Source organism: Thamnophis sirtalis, unplaced genomic scaffold (assembly GCF_051295495.1).
Source record: "Thamnophis sirtalis isolate CommonGarterSnake01/CBP01778 unplaced genomic scaffold, rThaSir2_p1.2 scaffold_1, whole genome shotgun sequence".
NCBI classification, from domain to species: domain Eukaryota; kingdom Metazoa; phylum Chordata; class Lepidosauria; order Squamata; family Natricidae; genus Thamnophis; species Thamnophis sirtalis.
In genome coordinates, this window is record NW_028261381.1 from 174916450 (window position 1) to 174936449 (window position 20000).

General features: G+C 45.7%; 1 protein-coding gene across 1 annotated transcript in view; it reads left to right on the forward strand.

The window, feature by feature from the left end:
* MPND (MPN domain containing) overlaps positions 1-20000 on the forward strand; it is a 33436-nt gene that overhangs the window by 3899 nt on the left and 9537 nt on the right. The window contains exons 3-9 of the mRNA XM_087703348.1: positions 2898-3128; positions 4931-5090; positions 6304-6379; positions 9043-9139; positions 11279-11351; positions 15421-15497; positions 19913-20000. The exon at positions 19913-20000 is cut by the window's right edge and continues 81 nt beyond it. Of these exons, the coding sequence (XP_087559474.1) occupies positions 2898-3128; positions 4931-5090; positions 6304-6379; positions 9043-9139; positions 11279-11351; positions 15421-15497; positions 19913-20000 (802 nt within the window). The remainder of the gene's footprint in view (positions 1-2897; positions 3129-4930; positions 5091-6303; positions 6380-9042; positions 9140-11278; positions 11352-15420; positions 15498-19912) is intronic.

A 20000-nucleotide genomic window follows, 5' to 3' on the forward strand; every position in this document is an offset into this window, starting at 1 on the left:
CAAGTAGGCGCAAAGCGTTACAGTGTTTCCCAAAGGTGTTTTTTTTCAAGAGGCAACTGGACTTTCTGGTTTTTCTTTGAAGACATTTCGCTTCTCATCCAAGAAGCTTCTTCAGCTCTGACTGAAGAACTGGGGAATGGAAGGATTTATACTCCTTGCAGACAGCTGGTCATTTGCATCCTTAGAGAGGGTCATTGAGACCACCTGGAGGTTTAATCTGTGTCCTCAGGGTCACCTATGTGCAGTGGTGGGGTTCAAAATTTTTTAGAACCACTTCTGGAGGTGTAGCCTGCTTTCTGGGAGTGGCTTTCTGGCCATGTGACTGGGTGGGAGTGGCTTGCCAGCCATGTGACCAGGTGGGGGTGGCTTTCTGACCATGTGACTGGGTGGGAGTGGCTTGCCAGCCATGTGACTGGGTGGGAGTGGTTTGCCAGCCATGTGACCAGGTGGGGGTGGCTTTCTGGCCATGTGACTGGGTGGGAGGGGCTTGCCAGCCATGTGACCGGGTGGGAGTGGCTTGATGGCCATGTGACTGGGTGGGAGTGGTTTGCCAGCCATGTGACCAGGTGAGGGTGGCTTGCTGGCCATGTGACCGGGTGGGAGTGGCTTGCCGGCCATGTGACTGGGTGGGCATGGCCAACTTGTAAAATGTGGTAAAACTCACTTAACAACGATCTTGCTTAGCAACCAAAATGTTGGCTCAGAAACTCTGGCATTTGAAGCACACAAGTCTTAAAGCCGTCAAGTTACAAGACCCTCGCACCCCTAACCCCCCCCAAAAAAACCTCCAGGGTGTTCAAACTTGAAAGCTTTAAGACTTGTGGACTTCAACTCCCAGAATTCCTCCTCCAGTCATGTTGGCTCAGGAACTCTGGCATTGAAGTGTGCAAGTCTTCAAGCTGTCAACTTACAAGACCCCCTCGCACCCCTAACTCTTTAGGGAAAAAAACCCCAGGGGTGTTCAAACTTGAGAGCTTTAAGACTTGTGGACTTCAACTCCCAGAATTCCTCCTCTCATTCTTCACCTTGATGATGTGTGGACCGGCAGGGGGAGGGAGCTGGAACCGGTTCTAAATGGCACAGTAGATTTGTGGAACCTCTTCTGTAGAAGAGGTTAGAACTGGCAGGAACCCACCCCTGCCTATGTGGTGCAAATGGGTGGGCAGCCTTCTTGGAACTGCTGAAAGGACAGATCTGTACGTTGGGGAAACAAAACAGCCACTTCACAAACGCATGGCACGACATAGGAGAACAATCAGGACTAGATTCAGCGTTCCATCTGCATTTCAAAGACAAAGGCTGTTCTTTGGAAGGCAGCAGAGTCCACATTTTGGACAGAGAGGAAGGCTGGTTTGAAAGGGGGTCAAAGAGGCCATCTATGTCAGAATTGAACAGCCCTCTCTCAACAGAGGGGCAGGGATACGACATCATCTATCTCCAGTTTACAACACAGTCCTTTCAACAGTTCCAAGAAGGCTCCACACCCATTTGCACCACTCAGGTGACCCTGAGGACACAGACAAACCTCCCAGTGGCCTCAATGACCCTCTAAAGAGGATGCAAATGACCAGCTTTGTCTGCAAGGAGTATAAATCCTTCCATTCCCCACCATCCAGTCAGAGCTGAAGAAGCTTCTTGGATGAGAAGCGAAACCTCTTCAGAGAAAAACCAGAAAGCCCACTTGCCTCTTGAAAAAGCACCTTTGGCACCTGGGATGACCAAGAATCTCCATAGACATTACAGTCTTTGTTAAAGGTACAGGCAGTCCTCGACTTACACACCACAATTGAGGCCAAAATTTCTGTTGCTAAGCGAGAAGAGTTGTCAAGTGAGTTTTGCCCCATTCAGTTTCTTGCCACCGTTGTTAAGTGAATCGTTGCGTTTCTTAAGTTAGTTGTACGCTTGTTAAGTGAATCTGACTTCAGTGCTATAAGGGAGGGGGGGATTTGTGGATAGGGGGAGGAGGAGGAGGAGGAGGAGGAGGAGGAGGAGGAGGAGGAGGAGGAGGAGGAGGGGGAGGGAAGGAGGGGGAGGAAAAGGGACTGTAAGGTCCTTGGTGTTCTCTGTGCTTAATGGTTTTCTTGCGGACGTTTCATGACCCAACTAGGTAACATCATCAGTGCTAGAAGGGTGTGGGGTTTCTGGAGAGGAGGAGGAGGAGGAGGAGGTGGTGGTGGTGGGCAGCGGCTATGGGGTTCTTGGTGCTCTCTGAGCTTGGTTATTTTCTTGCCGACGTTTCACGACCCAACTAAGTAACATCATCAGTGCTAGAAGGGAGTAGGGTTTGCGGTGAGGAGGAGGAGGACCGTGACCCGGCAAAAGCGCGATCGACAAAATCACGCCTTTGACGTCATCACAGCGCGACGAAAAAGATCGAAAAATTCAAATAAAAATTAAATTAAAGCAAGCCGATTCACATAAAGGTAAGGGTTAGGTTTAGGGTTAGGGTTAGGGTTAGGTTTAGGGTTAGGTTTAGGGTTAGGTTAAGAGTTAGGTTTAGGGTTAGGTTTAGGGTTAGGTTTGGGGGGCTTAGGGTAAGGTTTTCGCTTTATTTTTACATTTTTCGAACTTTTTCGTTGCGCTGTGATGACGTCACAGCGCGCTTTTGTCGAGTGCGATTTTGTCCTACGCGCTTTTGTGGTGGAACCGAGGAGGACTGGGGTTTCCTTGATGCTCTCTGAGCTCGCTTGAACATCTATGGAGATTCTCAGTCATAGTGGTCCCAAAAGTGCTTTTTCAAGAGCCAACGGTCCTTTCTGGTTTGTCTTCGAAGAGTTTTCCTTGAAGTCACATTTTTCCACTGCCGTCGTAACTTGGAAGCATTGCTGAGTGAACTGTCGTAATTCGAGGGCTTCCTGCCTAGGGTTATTCATTCAATCCTCTTGCCCTTGTCTCAGGGGAAGAAATTCTGGGGCGACCTGCTGACCGATGGGAAGATCGCTTGGCAACAAACCGGGCAGATCTTTAACTCCCCCAGCGCCTGGGCCACCTACTGTAAGAAGCTGGTCAACCCTGCCAAGAAGTCCGGTTGTGGTTGGGCCTCGGTCAAGTACAAGGGCCAGAAGCTGGACCAATACAAGGCCATTTGGCTGAAGAAGCACCAACCCAACGCTCCCCCTGCGGAGGAGGTAAATCCTTCTGCTCTGCTTCAAAACCTCCTTCCAGAATTGGATGTTTGTTTATTTTTAAAGTTACCGTAGTTTCAAGTTTCCGGAGTATAAGATGCACCTTTTCCCCCCCACCCCACCCAAAGAGTGTGGAAATGTTGGTGCGTCTTATACACCGAATACAGCCATTTTTGGCCTCCCGAAAACCCTGCCCTTGATCCCATTCTTGCAAAAAATGGGGCATTTTTCAAAAAGACGGAGGCGTTTTTGCCTCCCCCTAGCCCCCAGCAACACTCTGCAGGCTTCAGCGGCGCTGGGGGAAGGCAAAAACGCCTCTCTTTTTTTTTCAAAAAAACAGCCCATTTCCCGCAAAAATGGGGGCGTTTTTGCCTTTCCCCAGCCCTTCTGAAGCTTGTAGCAGAGTGCTCCTAGGGGCCGAGGACGACAAAAACTTTTTTATTCTTACTGACCTCTTCAAAATCTTGGTGTGTCTTATACACCGGTGTGTCTTATAGTCCGAAAAATACGGTTTTTTTTTTTGAAGTTTCTAGTCCACAGGAGGTCAATTTGTGGCCTAAGCCTAATTCTAACCCTCAGCCGTTTCGGTAGCAAACTCATTCACAGCTCTATTTATTAGACTAGCTGATAACCCGGTGTCGGTTGGCTATTTATTTATCCTAATCCTGTATTAGACAGGATTTCTAATGTTGGGCTTTCCTCCTTACCAGAGGGAGCCCCCTTGTGGAGTACTGTGAAGTTGTTATCATGGCAATTCCACTGAGCTGTACAGTAGAAGCCGTTTTAAGGCACAACAGACTGTATCTTAACAGAACACACACCCCTACAGTATTTGTTTCCCGAGAGTAAGTCATCTATGTACCAAATTTGGTTGACATTGCTTGAGGCGTTCCAGATTATTCTGGAACATACACACACACACACACACACACACACACACACACACAGTCAGATAGATAGATAGATAGATAGATAGATAGATAGATAGATAGATAGATAGACAGACAGACAGACAGACAGACAGACAGACAGACAGACATATAGATAGATAGATGAGATAGATAGTTAGATAGATAGATAGATAAATAGATGATAGATAGATAGATAGATAGATAGATAGATGATAGATAGATAGATAGATAGATAGATAGATAGATAGATAGATAGATAGATAGATAGATAGATAGATAATTTGTTACTCTTGACTTAACAGCCACAAGTTAAGCCCAACATTTCTGTGGCTAAGCGAGATGGTTGTTAAGTGAGGTGTGTTCCATTTTACAACCTTTCCCGCCACAGTTGAACGGTTCGAGAGTTGAACCGTTCGTTCACTTAACAACTGACACAAAAATGGGTGTAAAATCCAGCTGGTTGCATTTTTTACAAGCTTTTTGATATCACGCAAGTGAACCCCAAAATCTTATGGCTAAGCAAGACGGTTGTTAAGTGAGGTGTGTCCCGTTTTACGAACGTTCTCGCCACAGCTGAACCACAGTTTGACAGTTGAACCATTGGTTCACTTAGCGACCCATAGAAAAATGGGTGTGAAATTGGGTAAGTAAATATTTTTTTACAAACTTTCTGACACCCGACTTTAAGGGGGTAGGCGCCAGTATGGTCGTATGTCGAGGACTTTCTACTCGGGCTGAGACTTTGTAAGTCAGCCAAAGCCATCCAGGTGGTGCCTACTAGTGGGACCTCGGGGTACTGCAGGCATACAAATTAATACCCCACTGAGTCCCACATGAAAAATCTGCTTTACCCACTTGGTGGTTTTTTCCTCTTCCTCTCCCCCCCTCTCCCAGAGTCTGATCAGTGAAGGGGAGGAAGAGGATCTGGGTGACGAGGAGGAAGATGAGGCCAAAGGGATGAAGGCAGCCTTGGCTGACTCCTTGCTGGCCAAGAAGATGGACGACAAAAACAGGAAGCTGTCGGCGAAAAACCTGGCTGAATTGCACAGCGCGGGTAAGAGGGCCATCCTCGTGGAAAGACCATTGGGGGCGTTGAGGGGCAGCCGGCTGAATTCCTCCCTGCTGTATTTGGGAGGGGTGCTGCTCTCCACAGGTCAAAAAAGGCAAAATGGCGGGCACGCAGGGGTGTGGCCAAGGCTTCGTTGGTGCCATCCTGACTGTTTTAGCATGCCCTGTGGAAAAAGAGAGAGAAGGGGAAAAAGGAGAAAAAGAGAAAAGGAGGGAGGAACAAAGGAGGAAAGAAAAAGAGGGGGGAACAGTGGAAAAGAGGGAGGGAGGGAGAAAGGAAGGAAGGAGGAAAAATGGAAGAGAAAGGAAGAAAGAGAAGAAAGGAAGGGATGGAGGAACAAAAGTGGGGAAAAAAGAGGGGAAGGGAGAGAGGAAGTGAAGAAAGCAAAAAAAGATAAAAAGGGGAAGAGGGAGGGAGAAAGGAGGAAAGAAAGAAGGGGGAAAGGGAGGAAAGGAGGGAGGGAGGAGGAAAGGAAAGGAGAAAAGGGAGGGAGGAAAAAGGAACAAAGGAGGAAGGAAAAAGAGAGGGAAGGAAGCAAGAGCAGAAGTGAAGAAAGCAAGAAAAGAGGAAAAGAAGGGGAACGGAAGGAGAGAGAGAAAGGAGGAAAGGAGGGAGGGGGAAAAGGGAGGAAAGAAGGGAGGGAGGAGGGGGGAAAAGTAGGAAGTGGGAAAAGGAAGGGAGGAAGGAAGGAGGAAATGGAAGGAAGGGAAAGAAGAAGAAAGGAAAAGGAAATAAGAAAAAGAGGATGGAGGCGGTGGGTATGTCCCCGTGCTTCCCAAAGCGGCAATCGGCAGGGAGGAATAGCCTTAACTGAGGGATATTCCTGTGTTTGGATATTCCTAAGTGATTCTTCGTTACTTGGACATAATTCTTTTCAATTAGAATCACTGTCTGTGTCCCAGAATTCTACAGCCAATAGGCTTTAAGATGTGTAGGCCAGGGAATTCTGGGAGTCGAAGTCCACCTGTCTTAAGGTTGCTGAACGTGAGAAACACGGCTCTGGAAAGACCTTTTCATCCTCTTTTAATTGGGAAACAGGGGGGAACAACCCCCCCCCCCAGAAAAGGACACACAACCCTTCTGGATCAAAGAAAGACCCAGCGTGAGAATCTTATGGCCGTCTTCGTATCTGCCTGGTTTTTATTCTGACTGGCAGGGTATTTTTTTCTTCTTCTTGTCCCCCTCCCCTCCCCCGCAGATCACAGCAAGAGACTGGATTGCCGGAATCGAGTCCCTGTCCGCTATTGTAATCTGGGCAGTCGGGATTCTGTCAGGTACATTGATCCAGTGAGCGCCGTGTCTGCTTTAAGGGCAGCCAAAGATAAAAAAATCTATACAATATAAAACATAAAACGTAACATATAACATATAAAATGAAATAATAAAATAAAATAAATTAACAAATAAAATAAAGACATGAAATAAAACAATGCAATACAGGGAATACAACAATACAATGCAATACAATACATTATATTACAGAAAATGGAATAGAATACAATATAATACAATGCAATACAGGGAATAGAATACAATACATTACAGAGAATACAATACAATACAGGGAATAGAATATAGTACATTATAGAAAAGAATAGAATACAATAGAATAGAATGAAATACAGGGAATAGAATACAATACATTACAGAGAATACAATACAATAGAATACAATACAGGGAATAGAATAGAATATAATACATTACAGAATAGGATAGAATAGAATACAATAGAATACAATACAGGGAATAGGATACAATACATTACAGAGAGTAGAATAGAATACAATACAATACAGGGAATAGGATAGAATACATTACAAAGAATACAATACAATACAGGGAATAGGATACAATACATTACAGAGAATACAGTACAATAGAATACAATACAGGGAATAGAATAGAATATAATACATTACAGAATAGGATAGGATAGAATAGAATACAATAGAATACAATACAGGGAATAGGATACAATACATTACAGAGAGTAGAATAGAATACAATACAATACAGGGAATAGGATAGAATACATTACAGAGAATACAATACAATACAGGGAATAGAATACAATACATTACAGAGAATACAATGCAATAGAGGGAATAGAATACAATACATTATAGAAAAGAATAGAATAAAATGATATGTATAAAATAATACAATACAATATAGGGAATAGACTGCAATACATTACAGAGAATACAATACAATAGAATACAATACAGGGAATTGAATAGAATATAATACATTACAGAATAGGATAGGATAGAATAGAATACAATAGAATACAATACAGGGAATAGGATACAATACATTACAGAGAATAGAATACAATACATTACAGAGTATAGAATACAATACAATACAGGGAACAGGTTACAATACATTACAGAGAATAGAATAGAATACATTACAGAGAATAGAATAGAATACATTACAGAGAATAGAATACAATACAATACAGGGAACAGGTTACAATACATTACAGAGAATAGAATAGAATACATTACAGAGAATAGAATACAATACATTACAGAGAATAGAATACAATACAATACAGGGAACAGGTTACAATACATTACAGAGAATAGAATAGAATACATTACAGAGAATAGAATACAATACATTACAGAGAATAGAATACAATACAATACAGGGAACAGGTTACAATACATTACAGAGAATAGAATAGAATACATTACAGAGAATACAATGCAATACAATACAATACAACACAGGGAATAGAAAACAATACATTACAGAGAATAGAATAGATCAGAATGCAATGCAACGCAACGCAACACAATGCAATACAACAGACTACAATACATGTAATGACAACAAAGAGGGATTCAAAAACCAGATTCCTGGGGAAATAGAGAGTTACTGCTTTAAAGTGCATCTATTTTCCAAATGGTATTTCTTTATTTTTACTATGCACTGGTCAATTCCTCCCTCTCAGCCCAAGAGCCAATCAGGGATAATAGGGAGGGGCTGGATGTGAGTTGGGAGACCTGGGTTTTAATGCCTCTCAGCCCAACCTGCCTCTTGAGGTTCTTGTTGGGGAGAATAATTGGGTGCTAGAGCTTGTGATCATATACAAATCTAAAAAAGGAAGGGTAGGAGGGAGGGAGGGAGGGAGGGAGGGAGGAGGGAAGGAAGGAAATAGGAAGGAAGAAACAAAGGAAAAAGGGAGGGAGGGAGGAAAAAAGGAAAGGAGGAGGGAAGGAAGGAAAAAGGAAGGAAAAGGGAGGAAGAAATGAAGGAAAAGGGGAGGAAGGAAAAAGGGAGGGAGGGAGGAAAAAGGAAGGGAGGAGGGAAGGGAGGAAGGGAGGGAGGAAAAAGGAAGGAAAAGGAAGGAAGAAATGAAGGAAAAGGGGAGGAAGGAAAAAGGGAGGGAGGGAGGAAAAAGGAAGGGAGGAGGGAAGGGAGGAAGGGAGGGAGGAAAAAGGAAGGAAAAGGAAGGAAGAAATGAAGGAAAAAGGGAGGAAGAAAGGAAAAAAGGGAGGGAGGGAGGAAAAAAGGGAGGGAGGAGGGAAGGTAGGAAGGAAGGGAGGAAAAAGGAAAGAAAAGGGGAGAAAGAAACAAATGAAAAAGAAAGGGAAGGAGAAAGGAAGGAAAAAAGGAATAGAGGGAGGAAAAAGGGAGGGAGGAAAAAGGAAGGAAAAGTGGTGGAAGAAACAAAGGAAAAGGAAGGGAAGGAGGAAGGAAGGAAGGAAAAAAGGAAAAAAGGAAGGGAGGGAGGAAAAACGAAGGAAAAGAGGAAGGAAGGAAGGAAAAAAGGGAGGGAGGAAAAAGGAAAGAAAAAAGGGAAGGGAGGAAGGAAGGAGGAAGAGGAGGGAAGGGGGGGGGAGAGAGAGAAGCCTCCCACAAAGGAGGTTTCTAGTCCCCATGGATCACCACAATATTTGGGCTTTTCTTCCTTGCCTTTAGGAACCCACACACTTTGGTGGAGGTGACGACTTTCGCAGCCCTCAACAAATTCCAGCCTTTTAACGTGGCCATCTCAAGCAACGTTCTCTTGCTCGTGGTAGGTAACCCCTTCTCGCCCTGCAATGTTGGTCCAGGGCTGACTGGGGAATTCTGGGATTTCTGGATTCCGCCTGTTCGGAGGGCACCAGGTGGCAGAAGGCCAATTTGCTGAACATTTTTATTGTGTTCGATTTATTGCAAGTGTTTGTGTAACGACTGGAGGCTTGAGAAGAATTCAGTCAATGGGAAAGAACATCGAAGCAAATGAATCCGTCCAGGGCATGTACAGGGAGTCCTGGACTTATGACAGTTCATTTAGTGACCGTTTGAAGTTACCACAGCACTGAAAAACGAGACTTCAAACACTTGGCAACTGGCGTGCATTTATTGACACGTGCCCTGGGGTCGTGTGGTTAATTTTTGTGTCCTTCTGACAAGCAAAGTCAATGGGGAAGCCGGATTCACTTAAGAGCCATGTGACTATCTTAACAACTGCAGTGATTCACTTAACAACAGTGGTAGGGAAGCTTGTAAAATGGAGAGGGGGGGTAAAACTCACTTAATGATCTGGCTTAGCAACAGAAATTTTTGGACTCAATTGTGGTTGTAAGTCAAGGACTACCTACATAGGGGAATACTGAGACAACTGACAATTGGGGTTCTCGGGGCCATTGATGAGAGGGTTCACCTCCCTTTGTATACACACATAGAGTTGTCTTTCTTGATATTGTTGATTCTAAGGTGGGTGGACTTCAGCTCCCAGAATTCCTCAGCCGGCATGTTTTAAGATGGGTGGACTTCAACTCCCAGAATTCCTCAGCCGGCATGTTTTAAGATGGGTGGACTTCAACTCCCAGAATTCCTCAGCCGGCATGTTTTAAGATGGGTGGACTTCAACTCCCAGAATTCCTCAGCCGGCATGTTTTAAGATGGGTGGACTTCATTCAACTCCCAGAATTCCTCAGCCAGCATGTTTTAAGATGGGTGGACTTCATTCAACTCCCAGAATTCCTCAGCCAGCATGTTTTAAGATGGGTGGACTTCATTCAACTCCCAGAATTCCTCAGCCAGCATGTTTTAAGATGGGTGGACTTCATTCAACTCCCAGAATTCCTCAGCCAGCATGTTTTAAGATGGGTGGACTTCAACTCCCAGAATTCCCCAGCTGGCATGCTTTAAGATGAGTGGACTTCCACTCCCAGAATTCCCCAGCCGGCATGCTTTAAGTTGAGTGGACTTCCACTCCCAGAATTCCTCAGCCGGCATGTTTTAAGATGGGTGGACTTCAACTCCTAGAATTCCTCAGCCGGCATGTTTTAAGATGGGTGGACTTCAACTCCCAGAATTCCCCAGCCGGCATGTTTTAAGATGGGTGGACTTCAACTCTCAGAATTCCTCAGCCAGCATGCTTTAAGATGGGTGGACTTCAACTCCCAGAATTCCTCAGCCGGCATGCTTTAAGATGGGTGGACTTCAACTCCCAGAATTCCCCAGCCGGCATGTTTTAAGATGGGTGGACTTCAACTCCCAGAATTCCTCAGCCAGCATGTTTTAAGATGGGTGGACTTCAACTCCCAGAATTCCTCAGCCAGCATGTTTTAAGATGGGTGGACTTCAACTCCCAGAATTCCCCAGCCGGCATGTTTTAAGATGGGTGGACTTCAAGTCTCAGAATTCCTCAGCTGGCATTGCTTTAAGTTGAGTGAACTTCAACTCCCAGAATTCCCCAGCCGGCATGTTTTAAGATGGGTGGACTTCAACTCCCAGAATTCCCCAGCTGGCATGTTTTAAGATGGGTGGACTTCAACTCCCAGAATTCCCCAACTGGCATGTTTTAAGTTGAGTGAACTTCAACTCCCAGAATTCCTCAGCTGGCATGTTTTAAGATGGGTGGACTTCAGCTCCCAGAATTCCCCAGACAGCAAGGACCCCCACAGTCATTATTTTTATTTTTTATTATTATTAAATTTATATTGTCGCCTATTCACCCATGGTGACTCAAGGCCTCTTACAGATTATTCTCCTCCTCCTGCCTTCTAGCGTTGATGATATTAACTAACCAGGTCGTGAAACGTCTTCAGGAAAGCGATCCAGCTCAGAGGGTACCAAGGACCCCACAGTTCAATCCTGAGCTACAAACATTCTCCTCCTTGGCTTTGTCCCGCTAATCCGTCTCCTTTGTTCACCTTCTCTTTAGGATTTCCACAGTCACTTAACCAAAAGCGAAGTGGTGGGCTACCTGGCCGGCCAGTGGAATATCAACAGCCAATGTAAGTACCCCTCTAAGGCCTTCTCCCGAGTTGAGCTAAAAAGGTTGGATGTTTGGGAACTCGATGGGATAATTTTTCTAGTCCTTCACAATCCACCCGTCTCCTTGGAGGCCAAAGAAAGAACATTTTTCTCTCCGCTTTTTTACCCAAAACTTGGGAGTCGGACATAAGCCTGGCCATCCATTGGTGAATTTTGCACAGGTGGTCCTGAACCAGTGATGGGTTTCAATTTTTTTTAGAACCTCTTCTGTAGGTGTGGCCTGCTTTGTGGGAGTGGTTTGCCGGCCATGTGACCAGGTGGGAGTGGCTTTCTGGCCATGTGACTGGGTGGGCATGGTCAACTTGTAAAATGTGGTGAAACTCACTTAACAACGCTCTTGCTTAGCAACCAAAATGTTGGCTCAGAAACTCTGGCATTTGAAGTGTGCAAGTCTTAAAGCTGTCAAGTTACAAGCCCTTTGCACCCCTAACCCTTTAGAAAAAAAGACCCAGGAGTCTTTTTTGACTCCTTAAAGCCTTTTTTGACAAGTCTTAAAACTTGACAGCTTTAAGACTTGTGGACTTCAACTCCCAGAATTCCTCCTCCAGTCATGTTGGCTCAGAAACTCTGGCATTTGAAGCTCAGAAGTCTTAAAGCTGTCAAGTTACAAGACCCTCGCACCCCTAACCCTTTAGAAAAAAAACCCAGGGTGTTCAAACTTGACAGCTTTAAGACTTGTGGACTTCAACTCCCAGAATTCCTCCTCCAGTCATGTTGGCTCAGGAACTCTGGCATTTGAAGCTCGGAAGTCTTAAAGCTGTCAAGTTACAAGACTCTTGCACCCCTAACCCTTTAGAAAAAACCCCCAGGGTGTTCAAACTTGACAGCTTTAAGACTTGTGGACTTCAACTCCCAGAATTCCTCCTCCAGTCATGTTGGCTCAGGAACTCTGGCATTTGAAGCTCGGAAGTCTTAAAGCTGTCAAGTTACAAGACTCTTGCACCCCTAACCCTTTAGAAAAAAACCCCAGGGTGTTCAAACTTGACAGCTTTAAGACTTGTGGACTTCAACTTCCAGAATTCCTCCTCCAGCCATGTTGGCTCAGGAACTCTGGCATTGAAGCACACAAGTCTTAAAGCTGTCAAGTTACAAGACTCTCGCACCCCTAACCCTTTAGAAAAAAAAACCCCCAGGGGTGTTCAAACTTGACAGCTTTAAGACTTGTGGACTTCAACTCCCAGAATTCCTCCTCTCGCTCTTCATCTTGATGATGTGTGGACAGGCGGGGGGGAGGGAGCTGGAACCGGTTCTAAACGGCCCGGTAGATTTGTGGAACGTCTTCTATAGAAGAACTGGCAGGAACCCACCCCGTGGTCCCGGCCATGCATGTGGGAGACATGTGTGCAAGTGCAGGTGGGGCGGGGGTGGTCACATGCACATGTGCGGGGGGGTGCGGGAGCATGGGGGGTGCAGGGTCTCCCCCCCCCCTGCAGCCCGTTCTGTTCCCAGGAGGCTTCAGGGAGGCCTGCTAGACCCAAAACAAACCACAGGGGTGGGCGTGGTGCGCACACGCAGGGGTGGGGGGATCATGTAGGGGGGTTTACAGTTAGTGTACGGCGCATGTGCGAGGAGAGCGCAGGGTGGGTTGCACGCATGCACGCGTGGGCGCGGGAAGCACGGGCGTGGTCATTCGTCATGCGTAGGGGAAGGGTGTCACAATAGGTTAGAACTGGCAGGAACCCACCCCTGTCCTGAACTTAGAGACCTTCTAAAGTTACAATGGCTGACCAGCAAAGTCAGCGGGAAAGCCAAATTCACTTCCCAACCGTGTGTCTAACTTAACAACAGCAGCGATTCACTTAACAACCATGGCAGGAAATGTTGTAAAACGGGGCAAAAACTCAACAGAAAGTTTAGCAACAGAAAGTTTGAGGCTAATTGTGGTCGAGGATTTCACACGGGAGGAAGTAGCAGAAACCAGATTTTTATATTCTGAATATTTCTTGACCTCCAAATCTAAAGATAGATAAAGAAATATTACTAAAACAGGGTAAGGAAACTCTACAAGAGCATAATTTGAGTGATTATGAGCATTTCCTGCACCCAGCGTGAATGTGGAATGGAAAAACCTTTGAGGTGTTTCCAACTCTTTGATTCTATTTGGCACAGAAATCTTCCAGATTTAATTTTTGGCCTCGACAAGGAAAGGGCTGGACTTTTCCAGCAGCCACAAAATACAACTGTATTTGTGGTTGAAAGACATTTCTTGAAAGAAAGAAAGAACTGTTTGTATGATTTTTAGCCAATCAGAGAAAACATTAAATCCCACAACCAAACTATTGTCCACAAAATAAATATAAGTTAGCCCACTCAATACCGTTTCAATTTTTCATATTTATAAGAAAAGGAGGGCGTATTCTGCCAGCCACAAAGTACAACTGAATTTGTGGTTTGAAGAAAGGAATGAATGAATGTTTTATTATGGCCTTTGGCTGATCGGTAAATAAAATAAACCCCACAATCGGTCCCTTTGTCCTTGCAATCAATAAAATTGCTTTGTGGTAACACAATCAGTGCAGTTACATCAGCAGTGACTGGGGTCTTATTTTAACAGAAATATAAAAAGCCATTTTATTTATATTTGGGCTGATATCTGCAAGGCATTGAATTACTTAAAATTTCTAAATCATATAAAAAGTCATGAAGTAGTAATTTCCTTCCTGGTATCCCAACACAGAGTAGCATATTGTAGAGAACATGAGGAAAACGTACAATGATAATGTTATACAGTGTTTCTCAATTTTGACCACTTTAAGATGGCTGGACTTCAACTCCCAGAATTCCCCAGCTAGAATGCTTTAAGATGGATGGACTTCAACTCCCAGAATTCCCCAGCTAGAATGCTTTAAGATGGATGGACTTCAATTCCCAGAATTCCCCAGCTAGAATGCTTTAAGATGGATGGACTTCAACTCCCAGAATTCCCCAGCTAGAATGCTTTAAGATGGATGGACTTCAACTCCCAGAATTCTCCAGCTAGAATGCTTTAAGATGGATGGACTTCAACTCCCAGAATTCCCCAGCTAGAATGCTTTAAGATGGATGGACTTCAATTCCCAGAATTCCCCAGCCAGAATGTTTTAAGATGGCTGGACTTCCACGCCCAGAATTCCTCAGGCAGTATGCTTCAGGATGGATGGACTTCCACTCCCACAATTCTCCAGCCAGAATGCTTCAAGATGGATGGATTTCAACTCCCAGAATTCTTCAGCCAGTATCCTAGCTGGGGAATTCTGGGAGTTGAAGTCCATCCATCTTAAAAGTGGTGAAGGTTGAGAAACATCAACGTATAATAAGCTTAGAAAGGGACATGTAGTTGACCTGAACTTACTTAACAACGGCAGTGATTCGCTTAACAACCATGGCCAAAAAAAAAAGTAAAACAGCTACGAATCACTGAACCACCATCTTGCTCAGCAATGGAAATTCTGGCCCTAATTGTGGTTTTAAGCTGAGGACTCCAAAGTTGGCAGCGTGAAGACTTGTGGACTTCAACTCCCAGGATTCCCTTGTGGACTTCAACTCCCAGAATTCCCTTGTGGATTTTAACTCCCAGGATTCCCTTGTGGACTTCAACTCCCAGAATTCCCTTGTGGATTTTAACTCCCAGGATTCCCTTGTGGACTTCAACTCCCAGAATTCCCTTGTGGATTTTAATTCCCAGGATTCCCTTGTGGATTTCAACTCCCAGGATTCCTTTGTGGACTTCAACTCCCAGAATTTCCTTGTGGATTTCAACTCCCAGGATTCCTTTGTGGATTTCAACTCCCAGGATTCATTTATGAACTTCAACTCCCAGAATTCCCTTGTGGACATCCATTCCCAGAATTCCCTTGTGGATGTCCACTCCCAGAATTCTGGGAGTTGAAGTCCACAGGCCTTAAAGTTGCCAAGTTTGGAAGCCCCTGCTCTAAACTTATCCTATTTTCACCCTGATTGATGTATAAGGTTGCAAGTTAACAAATGGGGGGGGGGGGGGAGAGAAATCCTTGTTTAACCATAACCTCGTTGTGTTATGTTGTGTTCCAGTGCTGACGGTGCTGCGGGCGTTCCCTTGCCGGTCACGACTTGGAGACGGGGAACTGGCATCCATCGTGGAAGAAGAGGTGAGGTGATGGATGGGAACGAGCAGGGGCGGGATTGAAAAATGTTAGCCACTGTTTTTCTGCCCGGTTGCGGGGTGGGTGTGGCCATGGTGGGTGTGGCCGGCTTGGCCTCCTGCAGCACGGCGGGGTGGTGGGGGTGGGAGTTTTTGCCCTCCCCAAGCTCCGGAGGCTAGAAATGGGCCTGTTTCCAGACTTCCGGGAGGCCCTCCCGGAGCCGTCATGCAGGCCCTGCACTTAACCTGACGTGATGAATGGGCTGTGTAGAGACTCCTGGGAGGGGAGGGGGAGGGTGGGCATGGCCAGCCACTTCTTGCAACAACCAGTTCAATGAACCGGATGCAAAATTAACAACCGGGTCGCCCAAACTGGTGCGAATCGGCTGAATCCCACCCCTGGAAATGAGAAGGGATCTCCTTGGATCCTCAAAAGGATGGGCCGAAAAGATCACTTCCAGTTTCGAAGCACCGCTCAAGCAGCTTCCAGTTATCCTTACCGTGAAGTGTAATTTGAAATAGCGTGCAGGTAGTCCCCGACTTACAACCGCAGTTGGGACCTGAACATTCGTCGTTAAAGCGATGTGGTTGTTCGGCGAGGCATCATCATGCGGCCGCAATATGTGGTCTTGTCAGAAGATGGCTGGGAAAGTCACAGTTACGGCTCGAAAAAGGTTGGGATTCAATAAAGAATTATATTCTATTCTAAATGTGAGCTAATAAGCACGCAGATTGTGATCACGTGAGCATGGGAACGCTGCAGCCATCGTAAGCACGAGGACCGGTCATAAGTCACTTTTTAGTACCATTGTAACTTTGAATGGCTGCTAAAGAATGGTCATTTTTTTTCGACGCCGTTGTAATGTTGAGCCCCACCAGCAGCCAGCAGAGCTGGCCGCAGATTCGGAGAGTGAGGAGGTTGGGGAGGAACCTGGGCCAGTCCTGGAGTCTGGGGAAGGCTCTGATGAGGGCTCTGTGTCGGAGGCAGAGAGGGGGCCAGGGCCATACGCCAGTTATCAGCTGCCTTCGGAGTCGGACATCAGTGTGGCAGAAGAACAGCTGGAGCCTGTTCCCAGTGTGCGCATGTGCAGAGTGGCCAGACGAAGGGAACAGCTAAGGAGAGCCGAGGTGGCGCAGTGGTTAGAGTGCAGTACTGCAGGCCACTTCAGCTGACTGCTATCTGCAGTTCGGCAGTTCAAATCTCACCGGCTCAAGGTTGACTCAGCCTTCCATCCTTCCGAGGTGGGTGAAATGAGGACCCAGACTGTGGGGGCGATATGCTGACTCTGTAAACCGCTTAGAGAGGGCTGAAAGCCCTATGAAGCGGTATATAAGTCTAACTGCTATTGCTATTGCTAAGGAACAAGGATCGATTCGGGAGTCACTCCCAGAGGAAATAAAAGAGGAGCGAAAGGGGAGTGGAGCTTGCAGGAGACAATTCGCTTAATCGGTTGCCAAGTTTTGAAGATATTGGCCTGTGACTGTAAATGCTCCCTTGAATGCTGTACGTGTGAATGAGCAGAATTCACTGTAAATTAATAAAAAGGGGGTTTTTTTTGGCCGGGAAAAGGAGTTTGCTTCATGCTCTTGGGAAGCCTCGGTCAGAACATGTAACTTCAAACGGTCACTAAATGAACTGTTGTAAGTCGAGGACTGCCTGTGGTTGACTTTGAAGGTCACAGAGAGGGGATAACATCGCAAACTCGGCCATCTCGTTCATGCCAGGCTGTTGTTGTGTTTCCTTTTGCCCCTCCTGTTTCAATTAACTTTTTTTGATTTTTATTGAATTGTGGCTGTGCTCCCACAACAGAAGCAATCTGGTCAATTAAAACACAGTGGATTCAGGGTGGAAGCTTGACTAATTATTTTGCGGCTTAATAAGTCGATCAGTCCGAGGCGTCTGGGTTATTTTTATGGGTCAAGAAAACTGGGCTAATGTACAAAGTGAATGCAGCGGTAGTTTGACTTGATTGAAATGGATAATACCAGAAAGATGGAATAGGCAGCTGGGTGTAGCTTTGGGGGCAGAAAAGAGGGGGAAAGAGTGCAGAGAAGAGCAACAAAGAGAATTAGGGGACTGGAGGCTGAAACATATGAAGAACGGTTGCAGGAACTGGGCATGTCTAGTTTAATAGAAAGAAGGACTAGGGGAGACATGATAGCAGTCTTCCAATATCTCAGGGGTTGCCACAAAGAAGAGGGAGTCAAACTATTCTCCAAAGCACCTGAAGGCAGGATAAGAAGCAGTGGGTGGAAACTAATCAAGGAGAGAAGCAACTTAGAACTAAGGAGAAACTTCCTGACAGTGAGGACAATTAATCAGTGGAACAGAAGTTGCCTCCAGAAGTTGTGAATGCCCCTACACTGGAAGTTTTAAAAAAGATGTTAGATATCCATTTGTCTGAAGTAGTGTAGGGTTTTCTGCTTAAGCAGAGGGTTAGACTAGAGGACCCCAAAAGGTCCCTTCCAACTCTGTTATTCTATTCTATTCTATTCTATTCTATTCTATTCTAGGATAAAGGGAGCATTTTAGGCCTGGGGGGGGGTGTTTATAAAACAAAGTCAAGTTACAAACCAAAGCAGATCTTATATTATCTGTGGGTTTTCTGCTTAATAGCAATAGCAATAGCAGTTAGACTTATATACCGCTTCATAGGGCTTTCAGCCCTCTCTAAGCGGTTTACAGAGTCAGCATATCGCCCCCACAGTCTGGGTCCTCTTTTCACCCACCTCGGAAGGATGGAAGGCTGAGTCAACCTTGAGCCGGTGAGATTAGAACCGCTGAACTACAGATAACAGTCAGCTGAAGTGGCCTGCAGTACTGCACCCTAACCACTGCGCCCCCTCGGCTTAAGCAGGGGGTTGGACTAGAGGACCCCAAAGGTCCCTTCCAACTTTGTTATTCTATTCTATTCTATTCTACTCTATTCTATTCTAGGATAAAGGGGGCATTTTAGGCCTGGGGAGTTTATAAAACAAAGTCGAGTTACAAACCAACGCAGATCCTATATTATCTGTTCCCCCATAAGCAGAAGCTAATTTAAATTTAGTTATATATTTGTAACCTGCCTTTATTATATTTTTAAAAAATAACTCAAGGTAGAGAATGTATCCAATACACTTCCCTCTTCCTATTTTCCCCACTACAACAGCCCTGTGAGGTGGATTGGGCTGAGAGAGGGGGATTGGCTCAAAGTCACCCAGCTGGCTTTCATGCCTAAGGCGGGACTAGAACTCACTGTCACCTGGTGATTGGCTCAAAGTCACCCACTGGCTTTCATGGCTAAGGCGGGACTAGAACTCACTGTCACCTAGTGATTGGCTCAAAATCACCCACTGGCTTTCATGGCTAAGGTGGGACTAAAACTCACTGTCACCTGGTGATTGGCCCAAAGTCACCCAGCTGGCTTTCATGCCTAAGGCGGGACTAGAACTCACTGTCACCTGGCGATTGGCCCAAAGTCACCCAGCTGGCTTTCATGCCTAAGGCGGGACTAGAACTCACTGTCACCTGGTGATTGGCTCAAAGTCACCCAGCCGGCTTTCATGCCTAAGGCGGGACTAGAACTCACTGTCACCTGGTGATTGGCTCAAAGTCACCCAGCTGGCTTTCATGCCTAAGGCGGGACTAGAACTCACTGTCACCTGGCGATTGGCCCAAATTCACCCAGCTGGCTTTCATGCCTAAGGCGGGACTAGAACTCACTGTCACCTGGTGATTGGCTCAAAATCACCCACTGGCTTTCATGGCTAAGGCGGGACTAGAACTCACCATTTCCTGGTGATTGGCTCAAAGTCACCTACTGGCTTTCATGGCTAAGGCGGGACTAGATCTCACATGCTCTTGGTGATTGGCCCAAAGTCACCCAGCTGGCTTTCATGTCTAAGGCAGGACTAGAACTCACCATCTCCCAGTGATTGACCCAAAGTCACCTAGCCAACTTTCAAAGCTAAGTTGGGACTAGAACTCACCGTGATTCTGGTGATTGACTCACATTCACCTGGCTGGCTTTCGTACCCAAGGCGGGACTAGAACTCACGATCAATCTCCCGCTTCCTAGATTTAGCCACTAGATTACACCAAACCGGTTCTCAGTTTATTTAGATTATATTATATTAGTTTAGCTTAGTTTGGATTAGTGTAGTCTAGTTTAATGCTTAATTTAATTTAATTTAATCATTGTTTAGATTAGGGGGTCTCCAACCTTAGCCAGTTTAATATCTGCGGACTTCAATTCCCAGAATTCCTCAGCCAGCTTTGCTGGCTGAGGAATTCTGGGAGTTGAAGTCCACAGGTCTTAAAGGGGTCGAGGTTGGAGACCCTTGTTTTAAGACCAATGGAATGAAACGATTTATAGAGGTGGAATTGGGGCCCTAAACGTCTAATGAACGGGGCACCCCGAATCCTCTTGTCCTTTCCAGATCTGCCAAAACCTCTTCCTGAGGGGCCTATCGCTGGTGGGCTGGTACCACAGCCACCCGTTCAGCCACCCGCTGCCCTCTTTGCAAG